The 23,450-nt window shown below is 45.8% G+C and overlaps 1 protein-coding gene across 1 annotated transcript in view; it reads left to right on the top strand.

The window, feature by feature from the left end:
* Window positions 1-16,959: 16,959 nt before the first annotated feature.
* Window positions 16,960-23,450, top strand: part of LOC120706903 (protein HASTY 1-like) — a 30,490-nt gene continuing 23,999 nt past the window's right edge. The window contains exons 1-10 of the mRNA XM_039991651.1: window positions 16,960-17,366; window positions 17,778-17,879; window positions 20,360-20,503; window positions 20,616-20,696; window positions 20,782-20,851; window positions 21,010-21,080; window positions 21,202-21,365; window positions 21,990-22,061; window positions 22,159-22,396; window positions 23,334-23,396. Of these exons, the coding sequence (XP_039847585.1) occupies window positions 17,250-17,366; window positions 17,778-17,879; window positions 20,360-20,503; window positions 20,616-20,696; window positions 20,782-20,851; window positions 21,010-21,080; window positions 21,202-21,365; window positions 21,990-22,061; window positions 22,159-22,396; window positions 23,334-23,396 (1,122 nt within the window). The 5' untranslated portion in view covers window positions 16,960-17,249. The remainder of the gene's footprint in view (window positions 17,367-17,777; window positions 17,880-20,359; window positions 20,504-20,615; window positions 20,697-20,781; window positions 20,852-21,009; window positions 21,081-21,201; window positions 21,366-21,989; window positions 22,062-22,158; window positions 22,397-23,333; window positions 23,397-23,450) is intronic.

Below are 23,450 nucleotides of genomic sequence, written 5' to 3'. Positions count from 1 at the left end.
AGTTGCATTCTTGCTATAAGGACCAAATGACCACAGGCATTGTGGCGTCAAATGCTTTACTTGGCACTGAGTATTTCCATTTCTGAACTTTTAAGTGTTGATATTTAAATACCTCTTTAATCTAAATAATCCTGATATCTAATTCACTATACACATCTTCTATCGCACTCATGTTTGACATAAGCAGCTCATCGCCATGGATGTGCATAAGAGATGTCGGCATATTATATATAAAAAGTTACAAAGATCATAAGAAAAATGAATCTACGTTCAGGACCAAGAACATATATGTAACTTTTGACTTCCTCTCCGTTGAGATAATAAGCAAAAGAACCTGCATTGATCCTATTGTTAAGGCAATCTCTTGCTTATTATTAACTTTTCTTATGCCTCAAGAGTAATTATATTAATTCTGCAAGTGCATAGATTAAAATTGTAGCATTTCACCATAAAGTATTTCAAGATATTATAAATTTTCTTTAGTGAAGCATTATGTAAAAGAATATCGGTAAATAGAATGAATATGTATCACTAATATAAATATTAGCTGGACCTATCTGCGGAGGTAGGATAAATGATAAATGATGAGAAAAATTCTTATTTAGCCCATTTTAAGGTAGGTACTCCTTTCTTGGCCTCTTTTGTTTTTTAACTTTTCTATATGGGCTTTTAACTTCAGTTTCTCCCTTTCCTGGCTCATTCCGTTAGTCTGAGCGGTAACAATGTTTTTTGGTCTCTTTTTTTTTTTCAAAACTTCCCTATATGGACTTTTAACTTCAGTTTCAACCTTTTCGGGCACATCCATTAGTTTGAGTGGTAACAATGTAAGCTGTAATGTGAAAAAGACCATTTTACTCTGAGCAAATTCCCTATTTGACCCATATAAAATTAGTTATTCCTTCCTTGACATTTTTTCTGAACATTTTGAAAAACAAAGTACATGTATATGTTGCAGTGGACCACCATTTTTGTATTATTTATAAAATATTTATATTTTTAACAAATAATTGTGTATAATATTTGAGCTAAAAATATTTTTAATTCATGAGCATCATCCGTACATGCCATAGAGTCATCATTGAGAAAATTTATTAAGACCAAAGGCTAGCAGCACAATAATATATCACATGCATAGGTTGAGAGGTATATCATGACAAATACATTCGAATCCCAAATAGGTAAAGTTCACATATGTATATTGTTCAATATTGCAAGAGATCCATCACAAACTAAGCCTTCTTTTACTTCTTGTGCCCATTGCCTATCAAGTGGCTGCATAGGAATATTTGTTTTCTTTTTAGCATTTTGTTTTGCCTTTGGCTTGGCCTTTGCTCTGGCCTTTGCATTGACAACTGATTGCACTTCAATTCTAGGAAACTCAATTGAAAGAGGCTCGGGTTGATTTGAGCCAGATCCTGACCTGTTAGAGGCAGCATTATATAATTTATAGGCAACATCAATATGTTTAAGATTACTGCGATTTTAGTCAAAAACCAGCCTTTGTTACCTCTTTTTTCCTGAAGAATTAGAATTGGCATGCTTTCCCCTTTTCTTACTGGTAACCTCCATGCTTTTGCCTATGTTATAAAAGACAGAAATTAGTGAAAAAAGTAAAATATCATTGGTTGTAGTATCTAAGTTTTGGCTAGTATCATGAAAGAAAGATGTTTAGAGTTGAAACATAAGCGGATTTGTTCACCACATTTAGTTATGAAATTGCTCATCTAGGTGGAAAAGACATAGAGGCTGCAGAGGCTTAACCTTCCCAAGGCACAATTAATGATTGAGCTGTCTTGGTTTTCTTTGCCTTCTTTTTTAGTGGTCCTCTACATGGGCATGAACAATGATGGTAACGTAACTAAGAGATTGTTTCTGATAAAAATATGGAGTAATAATGAGTAAAAAACCGGCAACATTTTATTACCTCACTTCCTTCGTAGCAGCAATATCGTCTGGGTTACCCCTTTTGCAGTTGGGCCAATGATGGCCAAAATCTTTACAAATTGGACACTTGTCCTTTCCACCTTTTCTTTTCTTCTCGGTGCAACCTTTGTGGCTCTCAGTTTTAGGCCTACCAGTTGTGGCTTTCAATAGAGGTGGATGCATGAAACATCCATGGCTAGATGGAGGCCATTGTCTTTTGTCATCCATAGCAAGAATTAGTTGGGCATAAGCATATTTAATTTTTTCAATGGAGTAATAATGGTCGACATGATTCTCTAGAGAGGTATTGCTAAGTGAGGTGATAAATGCAATTACATGTTTGCAAGGAATGCCAGAAACTTGCTATTGTCTACAAGAATATGCCCTCTCCTTCAAATTGACAACAAAACTAAAGCCACTACCTCCAAAAACAGCAACTTCTGCAACTTCCTCTGAGCATTCTACCACCTCTAAGTTTAATTCTCTACTCTTTTCATTCAAGTTCTTAATTATGTGGGGCATAACTGTTCCAACTAGCATCCTGGATATCTTTCTCCTTTGGTTCCACTTGATCATTAACATTTGCCTAATCTTATCCATTCTCCTTTGGTTCCACTTGATCATTAATATTTGCCTAATCTTATCCATTAACTCATCCAAGTTCAAAGACTTGTGGTGCTTAATCTAATTGTTGAAGCACTTTGCCAAGTTGTTGGTTACATAATCCACCTTGCAAATGGTGGAGAATTGACTCATGGTCCACAACCTTGTGTGACACTTCCTTAGATAATCAGTTGCATCTGACTTTGTTGATTTCATTCTAGCCCAATGTTTCCCAAACAAATAAGGATTCCATGAGTATACTGCTGCCAAAAAGATGTTCATTAAAAACCATTTTTGAAATTAGACACTAGGTGAAACATGCATTCTCAATGTTCTGTCTCTGGGAACACTTCACCTACCCCTGTCATCACTGCCTGCCCACAATCAGTGCATATAGCTAGACCCCTAGGTGATCCTGTAGCATGTCTAAGCTGCTGCATGAACCAGATCCAATTCTCATTTATCTCTGAATTGAAAACTCCAAAGCAGTCAGGATACAACCAATTATGACCATCTACAACTGAAGCACTAGCAAGCTGCCTCTTGAACTTGCCGGTAAGAAAAGTGCTGTCTATAGCTACCTTGAACTTGCCGGTAAGAAAAGTGCTATCGATAGCTAAGTATGGCCTGCATCCACTAAAAGAATGTAAGGTTTCAAGACAAATAAAATCCTTCTAAATCAGATCTTCCCATTTATTGTATGATGGTCAATCAATACTATGCTTTGTAGGGCATGTGCTCTCAAGTTGTGCCTTAAACTTTTTTTTTGGGTGGAAAATGCTTTCCATTAACGTAGGGACGCAGCACGATCGCTGGCCACTAGGTCCTCAACAAGAGTTGGGGTGCTCTCCCAACGGAGTCCAGCACCTTGAGGACACTTACAACCAATTGCCGCTAGGGCATGAGCAACCTTATTACAGGATCTAGGGACATAATCTATGTGAATTTCACTAAACTCCGAAGCTAGCATGCTTTGAATCTTACATATCAAGCCACCCGTGGCCGCTAGTCGATGTGTCGAGTTCTTCAAGGCTTGTTTGTCGGTACCCTGCAGCTGGGGTACCCACTCCTACTGTGCTAAGACTCACGTAGTTATCCGTAACTACGCCCTAAGGAGCTGAGCAGCCGGACCCCTGGAGTCCGACTCCATCTCACCGGACCAACGGTCCCGGACCCGCTTCCCGCTCGGGGACGGGTCCGGTGTCACCACGTGTCCCAGAGGTGGAAATGCTCAGCACCTGTGAGCGCGGACCTAGACCCCCACAGGTGGGTCCGGGACCTCCACGTACCATCCGGACTCCCGCAGATGGGTCCGGGACCTCCATGTGCCTATCCGGACTCCCGTGAGCTCTTGGCTCAGCTAGCTGCTCGGGAGGGGTCCGGAGCCGCCACGTGTCACGCAGACGCTGGCGCGGGCGCAAGCCTTCCGCTGGAAGCTCCCACCCCCACCCGCATTAAGTGCGAGTGGTTGAGGCGGGCTCTGCTGCCTCTGGGCACGGGGCAGCTTTTGTCAGTCCACACTGTGGATCGCTAGTTACCGAGGCGGCTCGTCAGTTACCAAGACAAGCATTAAAGATTCAGCGTCGTGCACATGAACGACGAGTCATGATGACCAGCTACTGACTGGAGCAACAGTGCATGCTGCTACAGTGGACTGAGTCAGTAGTTCAGCGCTTCATCATGACCTCGATGCGCGGCTGCAGAGGCTAGACTCTACTCTGACAGGTAAGCTCAAGACCATCCCTGGTCAGAAGCTACGCACGGAAGCCGACGACAAGATCTTCGGATCTGAGGCATTGAAGGCCAAAGTGTAGTTTATAATACATCACCGGGTCCACATGTCGGGGCCCCGCTCAGTGTACGTGCTCCCCTTGGACATATAAAAGGGAGAGCACGCCCGCTAAAACACAGATCCTCAGACACACACGGGCTCTCAAGTTCACTCAGACTCAAGCAATACAGCAGACAGTGGACGTAGGGTATTACGCTCCGGCGGCTCGAACCACTTTAAACCGGCTGTGTTCATCATGTTCTTCCAGGACATCGAACTAGTCCTAGCTAACCCCCGAGCACTCACCCTTTGGGCTTAGGCGGGTGCATTCCGCCACCCGGCCGTGGTTTGCCACACCACGACATTTGGCGCGCCAGGTAGGGGGGCTTTAGCTAGTTGTAGCTCATCTCTTGCCCATTTCCATGGCTCGGGTGGTTGAGCACTCCCACCACGACGACGATGTGGAGATGACGGAGGGTGTGGCGTCATCCGCGCCACACGCCTCTCGCCTTCCTGCGCCAGGGGCAACCGTGCCCGTGGAGCAGCCACCGTCGGCAGCGGCGCGCGCTGCACGTCGGCAATAGTCAGGGCTCCCGTCAAGGGCCCCCTCACAAGCTGCGAGCGGAGGAGCGACAAACCCCAGCTCGCAGCATACCTCACTCATGTGAGAAAGCCCGCTCCGGCGGAAAGCCGACTCCGGTCGCACCAAGCCCGCTCCGGCGGAAAGACGACTCCGGTCGCACCAAGCCCGCTCCGGCGGAAAGCCGACTCCGGTCGCACCAAGCCCGCTTCGGCGGAAAGCCCACTCCGGTCGCACAAAGCCAACTCTGGTGGCTCTCTCCGGCGGAAAGCCGACTCCGGTCGCACCCCCGACTCTACATCTCTGTAAGTCCTACCCTTAGAGGCCCAGTAGGGAATAAAACATTTTCCTTTGTCACTAGGTAGTACTTCCGTGTGGTCCAGTCCGGTGAGCCCCCCCGTGGAGGGGTCCGGACCTCTGCGAACTAGGTTCAGGGAAGCGTACTCACCCTCCGGGGAGGTCCGGAGCCGTGTAGCCGCTTAGCCTGGTTCCGTACCCTAAGCCTGCATGCTCTACCTCCATAGGGCGAGTACCGTAGTATCTAAGACTGGGGGGCCGGAGGTCCGGACAGCTCCGGCCTCATAAACCCGTGTTCTGGCTTACATCGCACATCTCATGTACATCTAGTTATAAAGGAAAAGTTTATTCTCAGTTCGCCTCTAAGGATGTTATATTCCAATTTCAATCTACGCATTCTGTTTGCGCTAATCCCCACGTGGCTTCTTACTCTTGTGCGGTGATTGTAGTCCGAATTGAGTTGGCTAGTTAGTGACTTAGCTCGAGACCCCTCATGGAAGAGAGGGGTTCGGACCCCTGGGAACCTGCAGGTTCAGGGAAGCGCACTCATTCTCCTGGGAGGTCCGGAGCCGTGTAGCCGCTTAGCCTGGTTCCGTACCCTAAGCCTGCACGCGCCACCTCCTGTGAATGAGTGCCGTAGTACCTAGGACTAGGAACCTGGAGGTCCGGACTTTCTCTTAACCTAAAGGCGGCCCCTTGAGCTTCGTTCACTGAACCTAGCTGTCTATCTCAAAGGATTACAGCCAACAGGATTTGGGACCCGTGGGCACACTACTAAACATCTACCTTGAGTCATGTACAGGTCCAAATGTGATGATGCAGCAGGTGACCCAAAGGATGGACGACGCAGGACAAGACCCTAGTGGCGCGCACCGCTGGGCGCCAGAAGCAGCCTAGTTGCTCACAGTAGTGGCCCCACTTGCGGGTTCGTTGCCTCTCCCGAGGCGGGCCCGGGGGCCTCTATCGGTACCCTGCAGCTGGGGTACCCACTCCTACTGTGCCAAGACTCGCGTAGTTATCCGTAACTACGCCCTAAGGAGCTGAGCAGCCGGACACCTGGGGTCCGACTCCATCTCACCGGACCAACGGTCCCGGACCCGCTTCCCGCTCGGGGACGGGTCCGGTGTCACCACGTGTCCCAGAGGTGGAAATGCTCAGCACCTGTGAGCGCGGACCCGGACCCCCACATGTGGGTCTGGGACCTCCACGTGCCATCCGGACTCCCGCAGATGGGTCCGGGACCTCCATGTGCCTATCCGGACCCCCGTGAGCTCTTGGCTCAGCTAGCTGCTCGGGAGGGGTCCGGAGCCGCCACGTGTCACGCAGACGCGGGCGCGGGCGCAAGCCTTCCGCTGGAAGCTCCCTCCCCCACCCGCATTAAGTGCGAGTGGTTGAGGCGGGCTCTGCTGTAACAGCCCATGGGAACAGTGTCGGGCCGGTACTGTAGCAGACGGGGGTATTGTAGCTCGGGTACTGTAGCCGAATCGGGCCGGGCCTGATGTCGGTTACTGTAGCTCGAGTATTGTAGCTCGTTGGGTTACTGTAGCGTCGCAGCACTGTTCACCCGCGGGAATTGTGCCATACTGAAAACCGATTGAGAGCCAGACCAATTTAAATACCGAGTCACGGGAAGCTAATTAATTCCGGATCGATCCTTTTTGCGCGAAGCGAGGACGAAAGTGCAAGAGGATTAATTAGTAGGTGTGGTTTACTCAACTTGAGGAGTAGATCTTAGCCGTTATTCCGGGCCGGGTCGTTACAGTGGTATCAGAGCCGACTCTCGCGGTTTCACGCCACATACGGGCAGAAGTGCACGGGCATGAGCACGGGCGCGTGGGGGCGCAGATGCCAAGGCATGTGGACGGGCGCGTGCGAGGCACGGATGTCGCACAGGGACCGTTGGCACTGGACGCACGGACGTGACACATGGGACCGTTAGCACTAGACGTATGGGACGTGGCTAAGAGAGGAGATCCTGGTATTTAGGTTGGTCTGGTACTCGACGGGGACGTCGAGTCCTAAGGGGGGATGATTGTAACAGCCCATGGGAACAGTGTCGGGACGGTACTGTAGCTCGGGTACTGCAGACGAATCGGGCCGGGCCTGATGTCGGTTACTGTAGCTCGAGTACTGTAGCTCGTCGGGTTACTGTAGCGTCGCAGCACTGTTCACCCGCGGGAATTGTGCCATACTGAAAACCGATTGAGAGCCAGACCAATTTAAATACCGAGTCACGGGAAGCTAATCAATTCCGGATCAATCATTTTCGCGCGAAGCGAGGACGAAAGCGCAAGAGGATTAATTAGTAGGTGTGGTTTACTCAACTTGAAGAGTAGATCTTAGCCGTTATTCCGGGCCGGGTCGTTACATCTGCTGCCTCTGGGCACGGGGCATCTTTTGTCAGTCCACACTGTGGATCGCTAGTTACCGAGGTGGCTCGTCAGTTACCAAGACAAGCATTAAAGACTCAGCGCTGTGCGCATGGGCGACGAGTCATGATGACCAGCTACTGACTGGAGCAACAGTGCACGCTGCTACAGTGGACTGTGTCAGTAGTTCGGCGCTTCATCATGACCTCGACGCGTGGCTACAGAGGCTAGACTCTACTCTGACAGGTAAGCTCAAGACCATCCCTGGTCAGAAGCTACGCACGGAAGCCGATGACAAGATCTCCGGATCTGAAGCATTGAAGGCCAAAGTGTAGTTTATAATACATCACCGGGTCCACATGTCGGGGCCTCGCTCAGTGTACGTGCTCCCCTTGGACATATAAAATGGAGAGCACGCCCGCTAGAACACAAATCCTCAGACACACACGGGCTCTCAAGTTCACTCAGACTCAAGCAATACAACACACAGTGTACGTAGGGTATTACGCTCCGGCGGCCCGAACCACTCTAAACCGGCTGTGTTCATCGTGTTCTTCTAGGAGATCGAACTAGTCCTAGCTAACCCACGAGTACTCACCCTCTGGGCTTAGGCGGGTGCATTCCGCCACCCGGCCGTGGTTTGCCACACCACCAGGGAATCAGTTTCAACCATAATCCGTCCACAACCTCTCTCGCTTGCTAGCATAACACCAGCTAAGCAAGCTTCTAACTCCGACTGGAAAGCGTCCATTAGCCTTGTTAATTTCCCCGCGGCTGCCTCCACAACCTCCCCCTCCTCATCCCTGATCACCGCACCCCAACCTCCTTCTCCTATGGTTTCCGAGAATGCACCATCCAAATTGACCTTCACCCAGCCCGGGTCAAGCCTTTTCCAAGCAGCCTTGTTACCGCCCGTAGGCGCTGAGTTTGACTTGCACATATCTAGATATTCAGCAGCATATTGTTTGCATAGGAAAGCTAACTCATCCACTGATCTCCTCCGCTCACCTTCATGAACCCGGTGTCTTTCTTGCCACCATAGCCACATAAAGGTCACAACACACATTTGCGCCTCTTCTTTGATCTGTAAGGTGTATTTCACCACATCCAATGGTGACATCTTTTCTGACAGAATGCTACGTGATGTTCCAGCCCTAATGCTGCCCATACATGTTTGACACACTTACATTTGAAGAAAAGATGTGCACCATCCTCATCATATCGGCTGCACATGACACACTTAGTGTCCAAATCCATCCCTCTGCGTGATAGTTCCTTTCGGACTGCCAGGCTATTATGATCCATGCACCATAAGTGATGTTTTATTTTTCCTGGGCAGTTTAATTTCCACAATTTCTTCCACAAGAGTTTATCCATATCAGCACCAGCACAGGACGAGGAGGCTTCACCTTTCTTACTTGTACGTTTCTCATATGCTCGCTGCACCTTATACGCTGACCGGAGAGTGAACAAGCCCTTTGAGTCATAGTGCCATGCTACCACATCCTCCGTTTCCACATGCACCGGAATAGAGAGGATCAAATCCACATCTTGTGGCCAAAAAGTTTGTCGTATCAGCTGTTCATCCCACTGTCCTGTGTTTGGATCAATTAGCTCATCCACATGGACCAAAATGTTTCTCATACGTGGTGTTACTGGTTTCCTGGTCCAATCCCAAGGGATCCAGGGATCGTCCCAAATTCTAATCCTTCTTCCATCACCTACTCTCCATATTACTCCTCTCTTCAAAACTTCTACACCTCTCAAGATACTCCTCCAGGTGTATGACATATTCCTACAGGGTCTAGCTGCAAGGACATCTCCACCAAGGAAATATTTAGCCCCAAGGACCCATGCACATAAAGAGTCTGGGTTTAACAAGAATCTCCAGCTTTGTTTTGCCAACATAGCCAAATTAAATGTGTGTATATCCCTGAATCCTAATCCTCCATTCCCTTTTGGCTCAGTTAATTTCTCCCATCGTATCCAATGTATCTTTTTCTCCTTATCCTGATTACTCCACCAATACCTGCAAATCAGTGTGCTAATCTGATTGCAAATTTCTTTTGTAATATCAAAACAACCCATTGCGAAGGTTGGAATTGCCTGGGCAACAGCCTTAATTAATATCTCCTTCCCGACCCGTGAAAGCATTTTCTCCTTCCAACCTTGAATGCGAGACCAAATACGTTCTTTCAGATATGCAAACACCTTACTCTTATTACTTCCCACATACACCGGTAAGCCCAAGTATCTCTCATTCATTGTTTCTTTCCTGATGGACAATGCTCGCATCACAGATTCTCTCACATCACTTCTAGTATTCGGGCTGAACATGATCGCTGACTTTTCCTTGTTTATCATTTGGCCAGAGCACTCCTCATACAAATCTAGGATACCTTGTACGTGTTGTGCATCACTCCCATTTGCTCGGAACAAAATCAGAGAATCATCCGCAAATAGCAGATGTGACACACTCGGAGCCCTCTAGCACACCTTTACACCTTGCAGCCTTCCATTCTGCTCAGCTTGACTTAGTAATGCTGAAAACCCTTCGGCACAGAGCAGGAAAAGGTAGGGTGACAGTGGATCACCCTGTCTTAAACCCCTCTCAGGTTTAAACATTTCACTTAATTCTCCATTCACTCTAATTCGATAGCTAACTGTTGTAACACAGTTCATAATGAGATCAATCCATCTACTCCTGAACCCCATTTTAGTCATAATAGCATGGAGGAAAGACCACTCTACTTGGTCATAAGCTTTACTCATATCAAGTTTCACCGCTGCATAGCCCTCCTTTCCTTTTTCCTTATGTTTCATAAAATGAGTGAGCTCACAGGCAACCAGAATATTATCAGAAATCAACCTTCCTGGCACAAAAGCACTCTGCGCCGGGGAGATAATATCCGGTAGTATTTGCTTCAGTCTATTTGCCAGCACCTTAGATACAAGCTTATAGAGGACATTACATAATCTAATCGGTCTGAGATCTTTCACCTGTTCTGGTTTATTAACCTTCGGGATGAGTACAATTGTGGTTTCATTCCACTCCGCAGGGATCGGACCTCCATTCAAAACTCCCAGCACCTCATGCACCACCTGATCACCAACCGTGTCCCAAAATTTCTTGTAGAAAACTGCAGGCATTCCATCAGGTCCCGGAGCCTTAAGATCACCAATGTTGTCCAGAGCCACCCGGATTTCATCAGCTATGAATTCCTTCAGTAGACCATCATGCATTAAGTCAGTGACTTTGGTATCAACAGTATTAAGGATTTGCTGTGACACCTGGCCGCCAGTTGTCCTGAAAAGATCCATAAAATAGTTAGCAATAAAAATTCTCTTCTCCTCCTCTCCTTCCACCCAAGTTCCATCCTCCTTTCTCAGTCTCCCAATTATATTCCTCCTCCGCCTTTCCTTGCAGACAGCATGGAAAAAGGAGGTGTTGCGATCTCCCTCCTGCAACCACCTCACATAAGCACGCTGTCTCCAATACATATCCACCTGGTTCTCCAAACGTTCTAGTTTGAATATGAGCACTTCCTCCCTCGCCACCTGATCACGACCAATGGCCATCCTCCTGCATACCTCCAGTTCTTTTTTCACCTTTTTTATTCTTTTCTCCAAATCCCCCAGTATATTCTGACTCCAGTCAGACAGGTCCCCCGCCACCACTTTCAAGGCATCATGGGCGCTCTTCTGTTGCCCATTCATTGCTCTCCTCCATGCCTCCCCCACCACTTCGCCGCATTTCTCCTCCTGTAACCATGATGCTTCAAACTTAAACCCACCCCTTCCAGCGCCTCTCCTTTTAACAATAGGCCGATCTGTGGTGATTATGACTGGCCTGTGATCTGAATGTCTAGGATCGCCATTTATCACACGATAGCTTGGGAATCTCATCATCCATAGATCATTTGCCACTGCTCTATCAAGCCTCTCCCGTATGTAATCAGCTGCTACATGGTTATGGTTCCTCCATGTAAAAATATCCCCCTCATATCCCAGATCATGCAACTGATAGCTCCAGTGTCTCCCGAAACCGGTCCATACACAATTGACTATGTGGTCTGCCTCCTTCCTTCTCGTGAGATAGCAAGATCTCGTTAAAATCCCCAGCGCATAACCAAGGTTTCGCTGGCTGAACATTTAGGCCACGTAGCTCTTGCCAGGTTCGAAATTTCATATCACCCTTTGATTCACCGTCCACCCCCGTAAACCTCCATTCGAAACCGTCATCCTCCTTCACATCCACGTCAATATGGTACTACGCAATATTCCACAATGACACATCAACCCCCCTCCGCCAAAACACAGCAAATCCCCCACCCCTTGACCTTCTCCTTCCCAGACCAACATATTCGTCAGCCCGAGCATCCAACGAAATCTCTCCATCCTGTGCTTGTCCAACTTCGTCTCTGACAAGAACAGAATATCCACACCTTCCGACTTCTGGAGCTCCAGAAGTCCTCGAACTGCCGAGCGGTTGCCCAACCCTCGGCAGTTCCACGCTATGATCTTCATTGGGCCTCGCGGGGCTGGTCTGCCAGTCCCGCTTTCTTTTGTTTCTTTGCACCCTCCTCCCTCGCCCTCGCTTCCCCTTCCTCCCCATCCGCCGCCTCAACCATGGTTACATCTTCTGGTTCCCTCTTCTGTCCCAACTTTTTCCCCTCCTTCTCCTGTTTGTTGGACGGCACATTTCTCTCCATCCTTTTAAAAGTTCCACGTCCTTTCCCTTTCTCCTTCCCGGTTTCAGCATCCGCACCTCCAGCTGCCGGATTCTGATCCACGTGCATGGATTGTAGGGCACTGTTCCCTTCGACCTGAGAAGCAACCACAACCTCCTTCCCCTTCACCACTGGGCCATCCGCCTGAACATTACTCCTATCTCCCTCTTGTGCCTTGTCAAGAACATTTGCCCCACCACTCGCCTCCACAAAGAGCACACGTTTAGACAGCTCACCCCCCGTAGCATCTCCACCTGGTTTCTCTGGGCTGGTCACTTCATCGTCTTCCTTCCTCCTCTCAGTGGACACCCTCTTTCCCTTCTCTAGCGATTTCCTCCAGGAGGGAGCATCACTTCCCGCCCCTCCGCTCGAGTATCGACTGCCCTGCCCACCAAAGCTGCCACGGCTACCACCACTTCCCGCTCTCCACCCACCAGAGTTCTTTGAGCCTCTCAAGCGATCCCCCACATTCTCATACAGCCTTCTCTTCTCCAGAATGTATCGCAGGTGTTTGCCAAACTGCTGTACCTCACCTTTTTGTAACTTCATGCGACAGGATTTATCAACATGACTGATTAGCCCACATGTGTAATAGAAATCTGAGAGGTATTCATAAACCAAGGGACACCACAATGTCTTCTCATCCTCTCCAACATTCAGCGTTACTCCTCTCATCAAGGGCTTGCGGATATCTATCTTTACCTTAATGCGCAGAAATCTTCCCACAGCTATGTCATCGTCCTCCCTCTCCATCTCCAAGAACTCGCCGATCTCACCCCCGATCGCCTCCCCCACCATCCTGTTCATCATCCCCAAAGGCAACCTAGTAGCTCTGACCCAAATGGGAATGTATGCAAACTCCAATTCCTCCACTAGTTTTGATTCGTCGTAATCGACAATCACCATCAGATCTTTTCCGAACATCCAAGGACCATCTTCCAAAGCCCTTCGCTTCCCAGCGTGTTGGTAGAATGTGAAGAGGAAAAGGTTGTCGCCCAGATCCTTACATCTCACCCCTTTGATTGGGCACCAGATTCTCCCCAACGCCTGTGCTAATCCATCTGCATTCACCAGCTTCTCGGCAAAAACTTTACCCACCGCCTTTGGATCAACGCTTCCCGCCCTAACCATCGCATCTTTTCCGATCTTGATCCATTTCTTCTCCGCCGCCGACAGATCTAAATGCTTCATCAACTCCTCCACTGGTTCCATGGCCACCACAACTGCCCCTTAGGGCGATCTAGATCAGAGAGTTACGAACTCAAGGCTAGCAGGATTCGGCTGGCTCCACTTGGAAAATTTGACCTGGACACAAACGGAGGATGTGATGTGTACTCGAGGACTAGATCTCAGGGAGAAATCCAGTCAGGAACGAGAGGGAGGGAGGAAGGAACGTGAAACCCTAGATCGCCTCTAAAGGGACCAACCCCGAGTCGCCACAGGCGCCGGGGACTTTTCGCATTTTTAGTTGTGCCTTAAACTTGAATAAATTGTCAGAGCTACTATCATAATCACCATAAAGTTGCCTTAATTCTAGCTCTTTACCCATATACAATCTTTGTAGTAGATGCTCACCTTGTGGTGCTCTTTCAGTTTCTTTTGCAATTCAGAAGCTCCAAGAGTTGCATGAGCAATGAGCCAATCTTTGACCTTAGCACATACCCGATGTTTGCTAGCATTTTTCACCTTCTTCTTCATTTTTGTACTAGAGCACTAATGAGAACTAGGGTTTATTCTCACCTACAAAAGAATACTTAAACAAATTAGCTACGAGAACATAATAAAAAAATTGTACAAAAGCTGCAAGGTTGAACAATTACCATTATAGTACCACTATCATCTGTTTTTGAAGCATATAGTTTGCATGGGCACTTGTCTTCATCCCTCCTTGACTCTGTTCGCCTAAACGGCCATTTAGTCCATTTAAACAGCATTTAAACAGTAAACAGAGGTCACCCGTATTGTTTAGGCCCTAAACGGTGAATTAAACAGTTGGCCCGTTTAAACCTGTTTAAACCGTTAAAAATTATCTAACCGTCTAAATAGAGTCGAGTTAAACATGATTAAATGAGCTAAATGACCATTTAATTCATAATTTAGTCAATATGAGGATTACAACGACCATAATCAATACCGAACTAACTAGCATTGTAAGTATATGAAATGTTGTGGGATTTAGATTTATTTCAAAAAAATTATTTGGTAGAATACTTACTTTTTATATGTGCAAATATGTAGACTTTCTAGCATATTTGACATTTACCTACATAAATAATGTATATTTTAATGCTACTATGTTAAACCGTTTAGGCTATTTAACTCCGTCTAAACACCGTTTAAATGGACTAAACCCTAAACAAAGGGTGACCGTTTAGCGTTTAGCATTTAGGATAACATTGCTCCTTGAACAATAGGCCCTGAATCTGTATGATGCACTCTTTGCCGTATTGTACTGAAATTCATATTTTATGGCATGCTAAGAAAGTGCCAACTTAAACTCTTTCATGGTAGAATATGAGGTACCTACAGACATTGGTGGGTCTTTCTTATCATACTCTACATTTGGGGTATGATCTGCCTCATGGCCTAATATATCCTCATCAGCCTCTACTTCACATTCAGACTCCATCTCCATATCACTTACATCCTCGTTGTCATCATCAGAATAATACTCCTTGGCATTCTCTTCATTGCAGCAGGCAACCATATGGATAGGTGTAACAGAACGGGCCAGATGCCAGTTGGGCCGGGTTACTGTAGCGACATGCTACTGTAGCACGGCGGTAGTTTAGTCCCGTACTGAGAATAGAAATGAACCCAGACCAGCTTAAATACCAGGCCCAGGGAAGCTAAATAACTCCGGTTGCAACCTTTTGCGCGAAGCGAGGACGAAAGCGCAAGAGAGTTATTTAGCAGGTGTGATTTACTCAACGTGCAGAGTAGATCTTAGCCGTTAGCCCAGGGCAGGTCGTTACAGGTGCCTCATCTAGGTATATGACCTTCTCATCAACAATGACATAATCATTCTCTGCAACAAGATTGCAAAGGTAGTCATCTGCATCATGTTCTACGTTGCTGTTAGGTAGCCTTTAGACTCCATGCCATCCACTTATTGGTTCATATGGTTCAGAGGGATCACAATGCACAACCTTGAACACATAGTGTTTTCCAAATATATCCATCAACTCTTGGTCAGATTTCACTTGTGGATAGGTTTGAAGATTAGCATCATAGTATTGAACATGAGCAGCTTCAAAATAACCCGGCGGATACTTCTTCACAATTGATTCAACTAAATCCTTATAATTTGTCAAATTTGAATCAATAGTCTGTTCAAAACTGAAACATTGGACATCATTTCTTGCCTTTTTCCAATTCCCAATCAGTTTTATTTCTAGCAAGTAACATGAATTTGGATCCAAAAATCAACATATTAATGCATGAGTATGACTACTTACTATCTCATCATACAACTATTTTCTACATCTCTAGTAAGCAAGAACAAAGTGCAACTAAGTTTACCCTTCCTGCCATTAGTGCTGCACCTCCGCAGATGTCGAATCAGCAGCCATGCCTGACCTCTATCTACAGCAGATCAGTGGTCACCGTCGTGCCCCCGGCTGGAGCAGCATGGCTAGCCGCCGCCGCCCCTGTGCCCCCTGCACCATGGGTCTCCATGCCTCTGCAGCATGTCCGACCGGTGCCACAGCCTTGCCCTCTGAACCACGGTCCTCCGCGCCCCCAAGTGGAGCAGAGCTGGCCGGCGACGCGCGGCCTCTGCCCCTACCGCATGGGCGGCCTCTGCCGCGCCCACGGCCGGAGCTGCCAGGGCCATCGCTATCCCGATGTCCCTTGCGCCACGGCCGCCCATCGGGATCGTACCCACCAGCAAGCATCATCCACTCCCGATCTAGGGTTTTGGGAGGACACTGGATATAGGAGGCGATTCGAGATGAGGAGCGATTCGAGCCTGGCTGCTTCTCAATCTCTTTAGGCTAGGGGTAGTTTGGTCACTTCATCTCAAATCTGACAGTGGAGCCATATTTGTGATGGCAATCTCAAAAGGAACTAACGAAGGGCTAGAAAAAGAAAAAAACTGAAGTTAAGAGGTCATATAGGAAAGTTTTGAAAAAAAAGAGGCTAAGGAACGAATACCTGACTTTGAATGAACCAAATAGAAAATTTCTCATAATGATAGAGTGGTATCCAATGACACGTAGCGGTGGTTGTTTGGAGGACAACGAAATGAGATCAAGGTCCCCCAAAAATCCTCTACTAGCTAAGCTAAGTGAAACAAACTAATGATCTCTCCCGACTAGATGAGATCTCCACTTGACTTATTTTGGACTATCAGCCTTGTATCCGTAAAAGGGATGAGAAGAACTTACAAGCTCCGATGAAATCACTGACGCGCTATCCAATGTTGCAGAAAGTCTACAAGGATGATATGACTGTCACCACCTACGGAGTACTATTGAATTAGATGAGTGGTCAAAATTATAGAGTGAAAAAGTCAAATAAATTATAATTTATGATGGACGAAGTATTATCCTAATTTTAATTATGTTGCACTCAGAAAAAAGTCAAATGTAATAATAAGCCAAAAATACATAAAGAATAAAGAAAGACACGGGTATTTAGCAAGGAATAACATCCGCCGCCGCCACGACATATCACCGACCCATTCTTCCCATTTTCGCCTGCGCTTCCCTTTCTTGCCGTGCCCCCTACTCCCCCTCTTCTCGACTCAAGTCCGCCGCCTTCGTCTCACGTTTCTTCACCCACTCCCCCCCTACTCTCCGCCTTAAACCCACGCAATCCAGCGGAGGAATCAATCTCCGCCGCCGGCGACGCCTCCCAAACCCTAGCCAGCCCGCCGGCTCCGCCGCCGCGCGCCAATGCCCCACGCCGAACCCTAGCAGCAGCATCGTCCTCCTAGCTCTTCCACGGCCGTCGCAAACAGTATTTGCCCGAAGATGGCGGCCGACCCCGCCGCTGCGGCAGCTGCCTCGGCGGTGGCTGCGATCTCCGCCGTGATGGACTGGCGCTCCTCCCCCGACGCCCGGGCCGCTGCCTTCGCGTACCTCGAATCGGTCCGTGCTCCTCCGTTCCCCGCCCGTCACCTCATCCCCTATGGGCCTCGTCCCCCCGTGTCTGCTTTTGGTTTGCTCTCGTGTGCGGTACTGCGGTGCTATGCCGAGCGCTTGGTTGGTTGATGCCGGCTGGATTTTTGCCTAATACATGAACTGTTGTTTCACGGGCTTTGTGGTTTGATGTGCGAAATGTTAAAGTGGTTGTGGCACTACTGCGCCTTTTGTTCTGCTACTTGATTATTTCTGTGTTTCTGTTCAGCACTGGATTTAATGTCAATGGCAAATGACGCTCCAACTAGAAAAGTTCGTTGCCATTATGTTTGCACATGCCTGCTGCTATAATAAAATCCCATATCCCATTTCTCCGAAATGCAATGTGGATGGTATGCTGACAAGGCTTGCTAATTGCAGGTTAAGAGCGGAGACATCCGAGCATTGGCAAGCACGTCATTTCTCTTGGTACAGAAGGATCAGGCATCAGAGATCCGCTTGCACGGGTTCAAGATGTTGCAGGTGAACCTTATCTCTGTCATGATTTTATCGATCGGTATTGTGCTGATTGCTTTAGCAAGTAGTAGCATCTAATTTTTGAAATCTCCAGTTGTTCTTCGCTGCGGCGTTAGTTTAGGTGCACTTTTATTTCCATTGAAATCCATTCTCAAATTTCTCAAAGCTCCATGAGCTATAGCAAATTTGAGGAACTTCTGTTGCTTCTAGTAAATTGTGGACACCTTAGCATGCATTTCTTTCCAAGCTATTGATATAGTTGGTGTTAGAGGAACAGAGCATGTCACTGTGCTTTGATTTTGTTTGGCTGCTTTGTGATAAGCTATCTTGTATGAAGTGAGAATGAAAACATCAGGAAGATGCAAAAAAGTTTCTAAAAATTGTATAATGACAAGTTTAGCCTCAAATGACCTTGTGTATACGGGAATCCTGGAAATTTCTTTAATATTTTGAAGGGCATAGCTATTATTAGCTTTCACTGTTACAGATAACATATTCTAATATTTCCCGATAGTTTCCAATGACATACTTTATTAGCCTTTTATTGTATACCTGATGGTGTACTGCAAATTCTTGGTATTGCTATTGTGCTACTTATTTGGCAACCATAACTTCTTACTTACCTTGCTAATTATTACCTCTGCTATATTTGAATCATAGCGCTAAATGATGATTATGGTCATGTTATGTTGATCACTACGGTAATGGTGTTCATTACATTGATTAATATGATCTTTGTTGTCATGTACATTGATTATTGTAGTTTTTCAGGAAAATCTATTTTCCTTATCTGTAGCTATCATCGTATTGTGCTCTTTCCATACGTCAGTGTTGTTTGCCTAAGTTACTGTACACACTGTAGCTTACCCTCCGTCTATCACTCAGATTACAATTTTGCACAGATAGAGTTTACAAACTGGAATTCAGGTCAGCTTAACACTAATTAACTGGGTTACAACAGGAATAGGCACCAATTTTCTTTTTTTTTTTCTTCATTCACTGCATGCACCATTACACCTATTTGGAATGGTCAGCTAAGTAGTGGAGTGTGAGGGAAAAATAACAGAGGACCATTGGAGCAAAACCAAAAGCAGCAGCAATAATAATTTTATTTCCAAATCTGGTGGTAGGATAGAGATGAAACCTGAAATGTACAAAAAGGGAAAACAAATAAATTAGCAGGGATAAAAAGAAAAAAGAGCCCAACATGAGCAACCAGAAAAAGCAGAAAAAAATTTAGCAGGGGTAAAAAAAAGGAAAAAAGAGGTATTAGTAATAGTAATAAACTAATAGTGATGGTAAATGGGCACTGACAGTCTAGGTGATATGTTGGGCATGTGGATTGCTGTTTTCCGTGCATTCCTACTCACTGCTCACTCTTTTGGTATATTCCAACTTCCAATCTTTGCACTCCTACTCACTGCTCACTCTTTCGGTATATTCCAACTTCCAATCTTTCTCCAAGTCTCTCTACTGCCTCCTCCCATGTCAGGTGTCAGGTTTGGCCAACCATTTCCTCTTCTCACATTAATCATGGCTTATGATGTTTCTTTGGTGCCTCCGCAGGCCTCTCTTGGATATGTCCAAAATATCCCAACCAATGTTTCACTTGTTGCCACCTCTTCTCTATCACGTATATTGTTGATTTAATTTAAACTTGGGCCACTGCAGGGGCTAGAGGAATTTCTCACCTCCTCGCCCTAGCTGTTCCAGCCACCTAAAGTGTTTGGTCTAGTGTTACTGGTTTCGTTCTTCTCCTTTTGTAAGAGTATTTATCTTGTTCTTAGGGTGGGTTACAGACCCTTCATATCTGTAACACTCCGGGGTATTAGGCATGTATAGTTGTGTATATGTACACAAGGCCCATATTGGGCGTGTAGGCCCATTGGGCATGTACATCTTGTACTCCAAGCCATATTGGCGCTATATAATGAAAGGTCGCCGTTCCGATTAGGGTGTGCGGTGTTTCCCATCTCTCTCTACCTTTCTACACGGGGATCTCTCCCCTTTTTCTTCTTAATATATTGATGCACTGTTCTTCTGTGCGTTCGAGAAAAAAAGATTTAAACTTGATCGTTCCTAGTTTGGCCACAAATCCATTGCAACATCCGCATCTCTCCTACGCTTATGTGCTGGATACACAGCTGCTTAGTAGGTCCACATTCTGCCATCAACAATGTCATGGGCCTAATTGTCGTTACTAAACATATCCCTTAGCTGTACTAATCACGAACATATCATACATATTTTTATAGAAGTGGAACTATATTATGTTGGGATAGGAGCGCTTGGAGACTAGCTATCAATGTGCCTGAACCTTGAACTTATTTCTTTCGGGTTTCATCTCTAGCCTACCCCAACTTGCTTGGGAAAAAAGGCTATGTTGTTGTTGTTGTTGTTGTTGTTGTTGTTGTGGAACTATATTATGTTGGCATCCATGACTCTCTGTCCTGGAAGAATTGATGATTTCTTACTGATCTTTGCAGCACCTTGTGAGATTGAGGTGGGAGGAGCTCAGTGCTGCTGAGCGGAATGAATTTGCTAATTTGACCATTAATTTGATATCAGATGTTGTTGGCCCTCATGAGGTGTGGGCCTTGAAGAGTCAAACAGCTGCTTTAGTAGCAGAGGTTTATCACCTTAGCTTTATTGTTTTTCGTTCCGTTGAAACCAATTAAATGCATCCAGGTACAAAGCCTGTACTTCAAATCCTTTTCCTTAGCATATATCTTCTCTTTGTAGGTAGTTAGAAGGGAGGGAGTTGCTTTGTGGAATACCTTACTCCCATCTATTGTTTCTCTCTCTAACAGTGGTCCAATCGAGGTAATGTTTCCCATCAGCCTCGCAGATTTAAATCTATTCTATCATCTTACTGGTTGAATTGCATTTTGGAATCCTTTTGTGCTAGGCTGAGTTAGTTACCATGATTCTAAGGTGGCTTCCAGAGGATATCACTGTTCATAATGAAGATTTGGAGGGTAACTATCCTTCCTTTTGTTTTAGTTTCTTACCTATGTCCAAGACTTCCTTCAAACTACAATGATTCCAAGTTTGAACCATAAAATAAAAATACGAGAACAGAAAACCTTTTTTCCTCTTATGTGAAGTTATGTTAAGTATTTGTTGTGACCAATAGGTGATAGACGGAGATCTCTGTTACGCGGCCTTACCGAGTCACTGCCACAAATCCTGCCACTGTTGTATTCTGTAAGTTTGCCTTTACGCCTTTACTATGTCCAAAAGACGCCAATAGTTCTGTTGGTTTGCCTAATTTCATAATATCCCAAGACATACTAACATAAGCATTGTGTAATGTCTCATTTTGTAGCTACTTGAGAAACATTTTGTTGCTGCTTTAAGTGAGCACTCAAAGCAGCAAATAGACTTGGCTAAACAACATGCAGGGACAGTGACAGCAGTTCTAAATGCTGTCAATGCATATGCTGAATGGGCTCCTGTGACAGATCTAGCCAAACATGGTTTAATTCACGGGTATGTTTACTAGAGTATCTGATATCCCAAGTTTTTGATGGGATTCAATCTATGTTACACGGATACTGGTACAGGTATCGGATACGATACGTATCGGATACGCACTTTCCCAAAAAACACTGATACGGGGATACGGCTAGTATAATTAATAATTACACATAAATATCACATAGATATTCAGCAAGTGAGATTTTACTCTTGAGTAACTTCCCCTATACTCAGATGTGCAATACTTGCATGTCCATATAACATTACCTCTATAACTAGCCTTCTCTAAAAGCACAACTGATTCCACAAGAGGTTCTTCAGTTGCTGCTCATCTAGTTCTACAGTTCTATTGCAGCAAGTTCATCATTTTGTATCATCTCTTACTACCAAAACAGCATTTGGGTGGGCTGATTACTGCTTTGGGCTGTATCCCATCTGGCCCAAAAGTATCGGATACGCGTATCCAAGCAAATACGTATCCGTTTTTTCAGGATACGGCTAGAATCGTATCCGAGGCGTATCCGGAGCGTATCCGTATCCGATACGTATCGGATACGGATACGCCACCTCCTAGGAGTATCCGCGTAACAGAGGATTCAATCACTTGTCTCATAGGTTATTTTATTCATTTTACAGATGTGGGTCCTTGCTATCTTACAGTGATTTTCGCCTCCATGCTTGTGAGTTTTTTAAAGTAATATGTCAGAGGTACAGATAGACTTTAAGTACTTCACTGAAAGTTCATTTCACTGGTAGTCTTACCCTTTTCTGATGTGTTCTTGGTTTGTGTGGTGCTCTGTCTCAGAAAAAGACTTGTGGATGTGGCAGTTGCTGAGTATGATGCTGCAATCTGCAACATCTTCCAGGTGTTGATGAACATTTCGCAACAATTTTTGACCAGATCTGGCATGCAGCCCAGTTCTATTGATGAAAGCGAGTACGAGTTCGCAACGTGTGTTTGTGAGACAATGGTTGCTCTGGGATCTTCTAATATGCAATGCATACTAGCTGATGGAGCTAGAACTTTCCAGTTCTTAAAACAAGTGAGCATTTCCAAATGCACTTCTCATACGTTTTGAAAAGTAAATAATTGCTTGTACTACTGTACAGCATCTTCCCTTATTTGTTCTAGGGCTAGTTGGCATCAAGGGATTCAAAAGAAATATCTCTGGGGTTGTTGAAATTTTGTGAAAGACTGCCTATTTCTTTCTGTTTCAATGTGATTTCAAAACTAGAACTTCAGAATAAAGATAGCCTACAAAACTGAGTTCGACAAGAAAGTGCTACTGCTGCAGTTGCAAGATCATACACTATGTGGCGGTGTTTGTTTTATTCCACATGTGCCATCTTTATTTTTCCTTTTTTATGTGGAATTGTAAAAATAAGTGGAGCTGATGTGGGATTCAACCCACTCTGTGACACATGCTTAGCATCTTGCCACCAGGACTACTGTATTTGCGTGTGTAACTCTCTTATTGTTGGGAGTTAAGTTTTCAGAGGCTAGAGGCTGGGTTAGTCCCCAGGTTCTTTGGAACCTTAAGTGGGAAGCCAGGCTCTCTCTGCGATACGCCTAGCCGGCAACGCCCTCACTCCCAGCAAGGTGCGTTGCCCGGGATTCGAACTCCGGCCCTCCTTTTTCGGAGGTTGGCATCTAAGCCAGCTGGGCTAACCCTCCCTTGTGTAACTCTCTTATTGTTGGGACGTTAAGTTTTAAAAATTTAAAATCAAAATCAGATGAAACTTTCTGGTTGGTTATATCAGGTCATCTGTGAAGTCCTGTTATCACTGAATATTGGTTGGTCACCAATGCGGTGATGTTCTTTGTCTCTTGCATGTGGGCAATGCCCATTAACCTGTGTAATATCACTACATGAGTAGTTGGATATGCTTATCGAAATTCTTGCAAGTCTTAAAATTTTGCTAACATGATGATTTCCATGTGTTAGCATGTGGTCCCTTACTTTTTACAATTCTTTGCAGATGCTGGAGTATTACCAACATTACAAGATCGCGCTTCATTTCCAGTCTTTATTATTTTGGCTGGTATACGCCCTCACTTCTGTTTTCATAGTTGAAATGCATGCCATATAATTTTGT

The sequence above is a fragment of the Panicum virgatum genome, chromosome 5K (assembly GCF_016808335.1).
Source record: "Panicum virgatum strain AP13 chromosome 5K, P.virgatum_v5, whole genome shotgun sequence".
Taxonomy (NCBI): domain Eukaryota; kingdom Viridiplantae; phylum Streptophyta; class Magnoliopsida; order Poales; family Poaceae; genus Panicum; species Panicum virgatum.
This window is presented reverse-complemented; position numbering and strand designations above follow the sequence as displayed.